This window comes from Eublepharis macularius, chromosome 10 (genome assembly GCF_028583425.1).
Source record: "Eublepharis macularius isolate TG4126 chromosome 10, MPM_Emac_v1.0, whole genome shotgun sequence".
Classification (NCBI taxonomy): Eukaryota; Metazoa; Chordata; class Lepidosauria; order Squamata; family Eublepharidae; genus Eublepharis; species Eublepharis macularius.
The window spans coordinates 56,644,351-56,656,353 of NC_072799.1; the positions used below are offsets into that span (position 1 = coordinate 56,644,351).

General features: G+C 40.1%; 1 protein-coding gene across 3 annotated transcripts in view; it reads right to left on the bottom strand.

Moving 5' to 3' along the window:
• LRBA (LPS responsive beige-like anchor protein) overlaps nt 1–12,003 on the bottom strand; it is a 602,029-nt gene that overhangs the window by 471,028 nt on the left and 118,998 nt on the right. For all 3 annotated transcript variants that reach the window (XM_054990072.1, XM_054990073.1, XM_054990070.1), the window contains exons 26-30: nt 10,271–10,451; nt 5,761–5,888; nt 5,206–5,313; nt 4,524–4,671; nt 1,818–2,259 (exon numbers count right to left, since the gene is read on the bottom strand). In XM_054990072.1, the coding sequence (XP_054846047.1) occupies nt 1,818–2,259; nt 4,524–4,671; nt 5,206–5,313; nt 5,761–5,888; nt 10,271–10,451 (1,007 nt within the window). The remainder of the gene's footprint in view (nt 1–1,817; nt 2,260–4,523; nt 4,672–5,205; nt 5,314–5,760; nt 5,889–10,270; nt 10,452–12,003) is intronic.

Here is a 12,003-nt window from a genome sequence, read left to right on the forward strand (position 1 = left end):
TCAACAAAGCACTATCAAAGTACAGGCATATTATTGAAGAATAATAATTGAATAATAATAAATCAATATTTTCTATGTTGTCTTATGCCAGATTTTTTACCCCAAATATGTTATATTCGATTTAAAAAGCAGCCCACATGACAAAATTAGTATATTTCCTGTGGGTTTTTTGTTGTCTTTGTTGTTACTCACAGAAAGAAAACTGCAAATTGTACCTAGGGGGATGCTCTCTGCTAATGTTCAGGTGACAATGTTCTAAAAAGAAAGTTATAGAGCCATTTTTCTATGGTTTCTTTTATTGAATCAAGCCATCTCATTTTCGGTCTTCCACTTTTCCTAGCATTATTGATTTTTCCAGAGAATCTTGTCTTCTCATGATGTGATCGCGTTGCCTGCTGTGCTGTTAAGGCCCTCTGCCACCTTGCTGGATGTGTCAAGAGTCCTCCCTAAGCCTCAGATTTGGGGTAGGAAAGTGGGTTGTGCCACTTGGTTTCTCTTATCTGCTGTGTAGTGACATGTTGCTCACTCAGTCATGCCAGCACTCTCTTCTCCAGCCTCACTTTATAGCACCCATTTCATGTTCCTCTCTGTGGAGGCAGCCAATCCCCCCTGGTGCCTCATTAGCCCTCATTAGCCCTACTATATGTACCTGGCCAGAGTTAGGGTGACAGGCTGTTGATCTGCCACTCAAGCTTGGCTGGCCCTCTCTCTAAGCCCTGTGTCCAATGGCCCCATTGTGGGGCCAATTGGGCCTCAGTCCACTCACCTCCCCTGGACCCCACCCTGGCTACGCACAGCCCAATGGTGTTGGGTGTAGCTGTCCCCAGCACATCACCACTCGCTGAACCCTGTGGTGTCTGGGCCCAGAGAAGCCTCAACAGCCTGCTGCCAGTGTGGGACATATCCACCAGCCCCCAGGCAGCTTTCTCATGTGTCCCACTTTCAGGAGGCATGAGGAGTAGCAGCAGTGACGTCTCTCTAACAGTTGGAGCGGTGGCACCTCAGGTGTCCTTGGCGGCAGCTCTGCCCAGCCCTGGGACTATGGTAGCAGTGGCCACTACCGCGCTTCCAGAGGCCTCGGCTTGCAGCTGGTTCCCTCATGCCTCTCTCCATCCTCTGGCCTCCAAGACAAGCTCCTCAGCATCCCGTGGCCAGGTAAGTGGGCCTGTGGAGGAGGTGAAGGAGGCTGACAGGGGAACTCTGGGGTGGGTGGGTTTCCTGTTTCTCCTCCCAGCTGGGAGAATGACACGGGGGTCAAGTCCAAGTCATGCAGCTGCCACTCCACACATGGTTGAAATAAATAGTTTTTATTAGGCAGTATTGTAGGTTATTTAATACCTTACTATTTTCATTCAGATATGTGCTTTGACTTTTAAATTATATGATTCAGGTTGCAATCCTAATTAAACCTATGAAATAAAACATGGACACTACCAGTGCTACAACCAAACTCTTGAATTTACTGAAACCTTTAAAATTTTAGTTTGATTATAAATATATAGATGAGAAATGTCTCTATCAAAAAGCGTTTTACAGGTATTTCAAAACAACGCCTTTGAGAATGTTTGGATTTATTCTTGTTTCCAAATTTCTGCAATGCATAACCTATTGTATTTCTTCACTGAAAGTCCTAGCTTTTGATTATATTGACTAGTACTGTGTAATCCACCTTGAGTCTCAATGAGAAAGGCGGACTATAAATAACCTAAATAAAATAATATTTTGAGAATTCCGTATACCTCTGCATCAGATCCATTTTATATCTTACACTGTACATCATTTTAAACAAAATCAGCTGTCAAAGTTTAATCCCTTACCTGTCAAAGGACCGAAATTGTACAGGCTGTTCAGCAGCAGCATCCCCAAGGACACCAAGGAAAGCTGGCGGTAGAACGGTAGGATCCGCTGTTGTCCCATCTGCGGGTGCACTAACCAAGCTTCTTAGGATATCTTTTACGTTGACATTTTTTGCAGCTGATACAGAGGATGTAGCTTTCCCATCCACCTCACTCTGCAACTCAGTTCTGCTTTCCTGAGATTTATTCACTTCTGAAGAAAGTGTGCACAATACTTCACTGACTGCATCTGGGCCCACGCTGAGACCCGGTGCCTCTGTTTCTATAACAGCTTCTGTGTTGTGCCCTGGTCCAGGATGTTCTTCCTCTTCAATACCTGAATCTCTTCTTTGTACAGATGCCATACTTTCTGACTCCTCTGCAGATATGGGAGTGCTAACAACTTCAGGAGTGCTTTCTGTGTCTTAAAAGATAGAAAAATACAGGGAAAAATCATCAGAAGTTTACTTTAAACAGACCCAACCCCACTGTTTTAATTTTTTAAAAATTGTACCCCATTGATGATAAATAAAATCAGGAAGTTTTCTCAACAAATGTCAATTTATAACCCTTTTCTTTAAAAAATGCTATGGCACAGAGGATCTAGGTGCATCTTACTCCTGAATACAGTTGCTCAAAACTAGACACCGGCAAGAACAAAAAAAAAAACCCCGAAACATGAGGTTCATGGTTCATGGATTTTGACAAACCAAAAACCACAAGATGACACAGAACTGGGGCCAGTTATGAACCCCTTTCTGGCCACTTAGCAGCAGCAGGGAAAGGGGCCTTTAACAGTTTAAAGGGCCCTTTCTTGCCTTGCAAGCAGCAGGTCCCTTTAAACTACCCAAACCCCAGCCCCAGCCCCAGCCTTACCTTCCCCTGTGGCGAGGCGTCCTCCCGAGGGGCAGGAAGGCCATTTTCAGCCTCCTCTGCCCCTGCACAGGCCTGTGGAGGTATGGAGGAGGCAGAAAACTGCCTTGCCGCCCCTCAAATTGCCCCTGTGGCAAGGGGCATTTGAGGGGCGGCAATGCAGTTTTCGGCCTCCTCCACCACTCTGCGGGCCCACAGAGGAACGGAGGAGACTAAACTCCTTCCCAGCAGAGCTGAAGAGGTGTTTTTATCAAAGCTCCATATTCAGATCATCTATGTGACTATGTGACCAGTGCAATAGAGACGCTGGACCACCTTATATTATTCTGCCACCAATGGGAAGCAACTAGGTCCCATTGGATTATTCCTGAATTACTTAAACCCCCTGGAATCATGGGTAATAGCCCCACTGTTGGCAGATTGTGACCCAGAGTTAATGTGCTATGTAGCAACGTATCTAATAAAAGTAAACTCCCTTAAACAACACTGAAATGTTATTTGCATTGCTGAGGGGAATGAATAGGAGAAGCCTGTATTTATATTTCCCTCCCCTGTTTTATACATATTCAATGCACTGGTTTAAAAAAATTATATACTTATATATTTTATTCTGAATAAATAATGTATATATTATCTCTGCTTTTATACACTATTAAGATGATGATTTATGATAATTTTGTTGTACTGATTCTGTATGTATGTACTACTGTAGGTTGTTTTAAATTGTGGATATGTGTGTTATAAGTTTTGAGCTTGAGACCTTCGGTCAAATGACCCAACAAATAAAGAAAAGGTCATATTTATATCACTCCAAGATAGAATTCTGGAGAGAAATTCTACTGGATGCTTACTACTAGTATGGTGTCTTCTCATATTTAGCTACATACAAAGCCAATAAAAATATTAAAAATTAATATTCTGGGCACAAAGCAAAATCATCTATGAAAAATAAATTCTGCATGATTGATCCTAAGTATCCCTCAGAGCTAGTAAACTAATTCCTCATCAAATAACAACAACAATAGTCCACCTTTTTCATTGAGATCCAAGGTGGATTGCACAAAATACAATATAATCAACAGCTAGGACATTAATTGATCAAAATACAATAATGAACACCGGTTAGGGCATTCAGTGAAAGAGGTACAATAGGGTATGGAAGCAGGGAAAAAACCTGAAAAACAAGCATAAAGCCAAACACAGAGATGAAATCTTTTTGAAACCAAACATAACTAAATTACATGGCATGTTTAGCAACGTGGAACCTCCTTAGTAGGTACATGTCTGCCAGTACTCAACAGAGTAGTGTATAATCCCTGCCTCTGCCAATGCATCTCTCTGGGATACTTCTTACAACACAGCCCTATAATCTAGGTAGAAAGCCCGCCTTTTGCATAGTTCGCAGAAGGCCAGGGGTGTGGGAGTTTACCTGCCCTTCTCAGGCATGCCATTCCATAAGGTGGGGGCTACCACAGAAAAAGCACATGTGTGAACATCTGTTGATTTTGCCAATTGCAGGACTGTATCTGCAGAAGGCCCTGCTCAGATGAGCAAAGCTGCCATGGCGGGGCACAGAGGGAGAGGCAGTCACACAGATTTAAAATGTGGTTTCTTATATCTTTTTTTTAAAATCAGTGTATTCAACATGAACCAGTTTTTACTGTTTCAACGATATAGGTATCTGTCAGATCTGGAAGTGCTCATCAAAACCAGAATAATGGAAATAAAGGTTTGAAGTAGACTATTTTGAACATAATCTTAAAAATCAAAGCCTGAAAACGGACATACTGCAAAATAAATATCCAAGGCACTCACCTACTGTTGTTGCCTTAAGGGGCTGAACAGATTGAGGCTTCCTCCTTTCATTCTGAGGTTCCAAGATATCTCGATATTTTGATACCATGAGGACCGATATAAAATATACTACTGCCAATGCCAAGAACTGAGCCTGTTTGCTATCCTCCTGTAAAAAACCCAAACTATTGTAAGTTAAATAATATCTCCTTTCCTCAAGGAGTCACATTTGCTCCCTAGATGCTGATGTTGTATCTCAGGAGAACCTCAGTTCACCATGCCTGCTGACCATATACCTTTTGTTCTACAAGTACCCTTTTTTATCCAAGGAACAAAGATGTAATTCATGATCAAAGCAATCTAATGGCCTAGAATTGGGCACTGAGAAAGGAGAAAATACAAATGGCATTCTCAAGGATAAAAGATGAAAATTGGAAAATTCACATTTCAGGAACCAGAAAGACACAAAGAAAAAGAGGTGGCGATGCTTATGAAGTTGAAGCCACCTGCAGGGACAACAGTTTATAGGGATCTTAAGCCTTTCATCCTGACCCCAAATTCTTGTACTGCTATTCCCACAGAGTTTTATGATTCTCTTAGACACTCATTTGATTTCTGCACCATAGGCTGCCACACAATGATTATATTGGCCCAGCAAATCAAGCTATAGAAAAAAAAGGTTTTTTAAAGTTCAAAAACTCACTATATCTCTGAACACCACTGCACGGAGCCGGTTAATATCCATATCCTGCAGAAGTCTGTCAATATCTCTTATTGGAGAAATTCCTCCAGTCACAACATCAATTGGACTCTGTTTGGAATAGAATACTTTACACAGTCCAGCATTTTAAAAGAAACATTAATAGATGGACCTATATTTATTTTCACACTGCTACAAAAACTAAGACCAAGTGAACACCCTGCATAATACAAAATTGGTTAAATGATAAATATTCAGCACATTAATAAGGACTGAACTATCAGGGAAAATGGGAGAAGGAATCTAGAAATATTTACCTCGCACACACACTTCTCATCTCTGCTCTCCCTCCATCTTGAAAAAGTTACAGCATTTATAACCCCAACAATTATGTTAACAGCTTGAAATAATTACATGTTTAAATACTTCTGTTATTTAAGTTCCACATTTTTCTCTCTAACTACTGCATAGACATAAAAAGCCCCAGAGACTTATCCATCAGGTCACAGAGATAACGGTATCAATGTCTGCATGCGTTTAATGTCAGAAGATACTTGCCTTTGCTCCAGATCTTCCTGCTGCTATCAAGCTTTGTACTGTTTTCTGACATTTAACATTTTCTCCACTAGGTTTCATCTGAGCATGCAGTTGACACTCCAAACAGTTTCTTACTGCCACTGCACAAACTAAAATGAAAGGGTACATAACATGTTTAAGATGGGAAATATTGGGAACTATTAAGAAAATTTGCTTTTGTTATTCATGAAACTTATATCCATATTTTTTCGTTGGTCATGAAGGTGCTAGTGGACTTGAATTTTGTTGCTTGCTTGTGTTTATGAAAATGAACAACTAATAGAAAAAGATACATTTTGCTGGATGAATCAGGCAAGTAGGGTGATGGCAAGTCACCTAATAGTCACTGCCAGACCTGGCCCTAATTACACCACTCTTAAACACCAAACCATCCCTGAAAAGAGCCCTGCCCCTTTCCCCCTTGTCTTTTACGATCAGAAACCAAGGTTTGAAGGCAGCAATACTGTTGTGGTAGCTTAGCAACAGACACTGAGGGCATTTGTTTCTTAACGTTTCTTGCTGGTTCTGTTACTGGGGGAGTTAATCCTGATGTTTTTTGTTCATTTTTAGACAACAGAATTCTCTGCAAACAGGTCCATTTTTCAGGTTTGTAGAAGAAGCCAACTTGTCCGGCCATCTCCAGATTTAAGTATCCACAGATTTGGCCACACTGAGAATTAGATATATTGGTAAGTTATCTCCAACTTACTTGTCTTTGGATTCATTTTTACCCCTAATGAAGACATGAATACTGCTCAAACTCCTATTGGCAAAATTTCTGTTGGCTTCTTTCTGCTGTAATAAATTTCAGTTAACATTCAATTACTGACCAGAGTTTTGTTAAGAAAAACAAAATTCAAGGTATATGCACAACTACGTCTGTAAACAAAACTCTCAAAAGTGATACCAGCATATAGCAAAATCCCAGAGAGGAAGATGACCTCAGCCCAGCAGTGGAACATCCCAGAGAGAGAGATGACATCAGCCCAGCAGTGGAACATCCCAGAGAGGAAGATGACACCCCAGCACAGGAGGAACGCAAGTTAAAGAAACCCAAGACTTTAAACCAAAAACCACAGAAGAGTGAGAAGTGGACTTAACTGGAACTACAGAGACAATAAAACATTCCCTAAGCCGGAGAAAGCTGCACACAACTCTTCTGGAAAAGAGATGTGTTCCGCTTAAGGAGAAGGGGGGGGATTTGTAATGATTTTAAGAAATGGGTGCATGTGTCTTTAAATGTTTGGTGAGATAGGTGAAGAGTGGGGGGTGAAAGAGAGAGATGAGTGAGTGATATGATTGGTTGATGACAGAGTGGGCGGAGTGAAGGCGGTTTTCAGTTACTGAGGAAGAGAAAAAGGTTCAGTTAGGGCAGGAGAGGCGAGCTGTGTGCAGCCTGAGTGTGTTCATGTATTTGTGAGGGAAAGGCAACCTGAGGGGAACCCTGAACTGAATGTGTCTGGGAGACTATATATTCACTCTATTTGAAGAGGCTAACTGTGTGTGAAGCCTTACAAGAGATCTGTGTGAATGAGTTTGGATGAAGCAACTAGAAGAACTAAGAACGACTTTTATGTAACCAATACGCTTCTTAAAAAAATAAACTGTGTTTTGTTATATCCCAGAGTTATCTCCCATTCCTATCCTCAGGGCCACATAGAACCACGAAGGAGCCTGACGCTCAAACACGTTACGAAAGGGAGAATTTAAATAAAACATTTTGGAATAATATATTCCTGGTGGCAGCAAACTACCCAGAGGCTGTAAGGGGGAGATTTAAAGCAAAATCCACCCTAAAGAAAGTGAAGATCATAACAAGCTATATAAGAAGTTTTAAAGTGCAGCTCTAAGAAGAACTGCATTCCACTGGATCAATGGGATAACTTTGCTTAGGACTGCACTGTTACTAAACATTAGCACAGTAATGGTTCTAATATTTATACTAATAACAACAAAAACTTGGAATACAGCATATTTCAAATGTTCAAAATGATTTACAAACATCATTTCACAGTCTTATGAGGTAGGCTAATAATATTACACCTTCATACAGCACACAGAGGAAGGAAGCTGACAAAGTGACTTGCCTAAGATCACCTGGATAATTTGTGAGCAAGATGACTTTTGAAGCAGAGGCTAGAAGATAGACACTAGAAATTTTTAGATGGGTCAGTGATGTAAATACATCTGATAATTCAAACTGGTTTAATAGGTAAGATGCATAAGCATCTGTGATGGAATGGGATTTAAAATGAAAGCTTTATCTATCTATCTATCTATCTATCTATCTATCTATCTATCTATCTATCTATCTATCTATCTATCTATCTATCTATCTATCTATCTATCTATCTATCTATCATATTGGATTTTTAGTCCGCCCTCCCTGCCAGGTGGGCTTAGGGCAGAGTACAACATTTCAATTTACATAAATACAGTTAAAAACAGATAAAACAGTATACAAAAAACATTAAAACAGTATACAAATAATGTTAAATACAAAAAAACATTAAAACAACTTTATACAATGCAGCTTCTCTTCAGATGGCGATGATAAAATACTGCTTTTCAAGCCCTGGCTTATACGTAGGGTGGTGGACAGATCTTTAGTGTAGCCAGTGGGGGCCCAACCTAGCCTCCACCATATGCCTGGCAGAACATCTCTGTCTTACAGGCCCAGCGGAAAAATAATAAATCCCACCGGGCCCTGGTTTCCTCAGAAACTTTACTAAATGCAGCACCCAAAGAGTGGAAGGGAAAGGGTTTTTAAAAACTGCCTGATGGGAGAATGATTGACAGGCTGCTTCCCCCCTCTCTGTGACTGGCCAGCGAGAAAGTAACAATTGGTGCTGACAGAATTGCTGAAGGAGCTGAAGTTTGGAGTCTGACAAAGCGTCAGACTAATAATCCTCTGTGTGAGGGAAAAGGAAGTTTGCCCTAAGATAGCTGTAGGTTTAAAGAATATTTTTAGTTAAAGTACTTAAGTGCAAAAGCCAGCATTAATTTACACATACATGATAGAACTGGGGGGGGGGGTTTGTTGGCAGTGGGTAGTAAAAGGAGACTCCCCTTCAGCCAAGTGATCAGGGTTATGTCTTTTGGAGAGGAATAATTCCTGACCAGTGTCTATAAAATGGTGTTTTGGCTCTGAGGAGGATCCTGGGTCTAGTGTAAAGGAAAATGAGTGAAGTCAGAACACCTAAGCTATAAAGTGAAATCTATGAAGAAATCTTGTTAAAGTAATCTTTCAAACTGCCAACCTCTCACTTTTAAGATCTGTATGTACTGAAACTAAGCTTTAAGAAGATTATTGTGCTTAATGCTGAAATATTCAGTTCTATAATCCAAATTTACCTCAGTGTTTCTTTCTCTGCCTACCTATATACCAACCCTGCCTGTTTAATAAAGCTGCTATTTCCTTTTGAACTGTATTCAGCCTCTAATGCCTTTTAAGTTTAAAAAAGACATGGGCTCCTGCTTCTCCCCTACCAAGTATTTTAGGATGGAATATATGTCATTAATATATATGTTTTAAAGTATGAAACAAAAAGACCTTTAACCTATACACAGAGACATGCTACCAGAGGCTGCCCTGCCACAGCAAGTAATCTTAACCATTTTGGAGGGAAAATCTGTCTCTCAGTGGGGGAGTAAGTGGGGCTTATGTCATACCATCATTACTACTCTTCTCTAGCAATAGAGAGGCTGACTGGTGCTAATTACAAAAGCAGCAAATCCAGATCACTCACAGACAAGATACAAATATCTACATACTCGGAGGAATTCACAGATATGCAGGAAAGTATGTCTTGTAAATTAAATCAAAGGTGGGGGGGATCCCAGAATGACCCAATGGAGACAGACCATGCTCCAAGAAACATGGAATGCTGAGAGTAGTATAAAGGGGAGGAGCGGAACCAGACAGTGGTGGCAGACTGGCCTGTTCGAGCCCATAAGAGCTTGTAATATCCCAGATAAGAGATTTAACCATTGGAAGATATTTCTAAATAATTTATCTCATCCTCACAATTCCTTGCAGGACATCCACTTGTTACCTCTAATAGCAAATTTGTTGGTTAAGTGCTTTTATCAGTACATCGGCAAGACGTGGCCATCCACTGACAGGATAGGGATTTCCATGAATTTGGGGGGGGGGGCCTTATGGGATAGGCTAAAAAATTACATTGTAAATTTTTAAAAAGGAAGTTATCTCCCTCCCTCCCCAAAGCAACATTCTGATGAAAATCAATCATACTCCAGGAGGCAAGCAAAGCTGAGAGCTGCTGAGCATCTGTTACAGGAAGAATTTTTAGAAGGGGAATTTTTGACTACATAGACTCTAAAGAGCTTATAGAATCATGAAGGTGGAATCTGAGTTGGAAGGGATTTCCCATGGATTTTTATCACCCTGCAATATATTTTCACATGTCCACAGCTGAAATACTAATGCTCATGAACATGTTTTTAAAACTCTAAGCAATTATTTACTTACCAAGTCGAAGACACTGACGTAAAATTCCACCAGATGACATATTTTTTTCAGCTTCTATTTCAGTGAATCCAAGAGAGCTTGCAAATATTAATACATCGACAAGGCCAATTAGTCTTTGGAGGAATGCTACAGAAGCTTCTATGGACAGTCCTTGAGTAGGTTCAATATTTTCCAATTCATGCTGCAAAATGGAAAATTTAAATCAGCCTTAATTCTAAAGACATCTCCTAGTTATTATTGCCTAACAGCATCAGGGTAATGTTTGAGGTATGTGCTGGAGGTCAACCCAGAGTCCAATATGTTGGGGGATGCACGGAAAGAAGACATTTCATTTTACAAACAGGTCTGAAAGTAACCATATATTTCATCAACTATTGAGGCTTACTACAGAAGACTACAATGGCAAGTTTTTGTTAAATGGAAGAACCATCTTTCTAATGATATGCTACAATGGACTAGAGGCAATAAGGAATGCAAATTTGTTGTAGGATAGCAACTTCTGTAGATCAGTTTTAAAATGGAGGCAACAGAAGGCAGAAATCACCAGAACATTTTAAATCATAAAACAGAGAAAGCATGGGTGGTAGGAAGCAAGTATGGGTTAAAAATTCCCCTTAACTTGATGTATTGTCGAAGGCTTTCACGGCCGGAGAACCTGCCAACATCTTTTCCACACTGTGACACTGAGAGATCTCTGTCTTTTGGTGCTACACCTCTGAAGATGCCAGCCACAGCTGCTGGCAAAACGTCAGGAACTACAATGCCAAGACCACGGCAATACAGCCCGGAACCCCTTAACTTGTTTGTTATATGCCTATACTACTCAGAAAAACACAATTACAGCAGCTCAATACATTCTACTATGACTCCATTAAAAACATGTTTTCATACTATTACTAATTCAGGTTCCTGCCTGACCTAATTTAATCCACTTGTTAAATGCTTACCTAAATATATTTATGTATCTCACTTGGACACTAATAATATATCTATGCCAAAAGCCTACAAAAAGCTGATTTTTAAGACACTGGTAACTGTAATATTCCCTCACTATTGGGCCAAAGAGAATCCTACAACTCTTTGGAGCAAGAGAATTGTATAATCCCAGTGTTTACACAGGGAAGCTTCTCAGCCTGAATAAACTGAAGCTTTATATGTTTGCCATAAGCTCTTAGCCCAAGAAATTAATTTTTCTCCCACCTTGGCCCCCAGTCCCATCTCCAACTACAGTTATATAAATAGGAGGAGGAGAATTTATAATGAAAAAATAAGAGAATAATTGATACGTTTTTGTTCATTCAGTTGTCCTGGAGCTTGATCAGACAAGATGCACAGCCCCTTTTCCTAAGTGTAGGAACTTCCTCAGCCTTATGAGCTGAGGAACTACAGGATTCCCTGGAGCCTTAAAACACCTGAGTGTTAGCATCCAGAAATTAAGAAAAGAAGCAGATTAAATGTTGGAAAGCAGTTCATAGGGCAGTATGAGAAGATATATTAATGCACATGTGTGAAATACTACAAGTCAGTATACAACTAAATTAAAAATAAAATAATTTAGTTAGTATACACATTTTTCTAAGATAATTCTAAGAAAGAAATACTGTGTCCATTCATAACTGAACTGAATGGACTTGGGCATCATTTTTTTAAAGAAAACTGCTTGACTTTTTAAAAATTGTGCCCACTATGGAAGAGAGGGGAAAATAAGGGACCTACCATTTGAAGGCAGACTG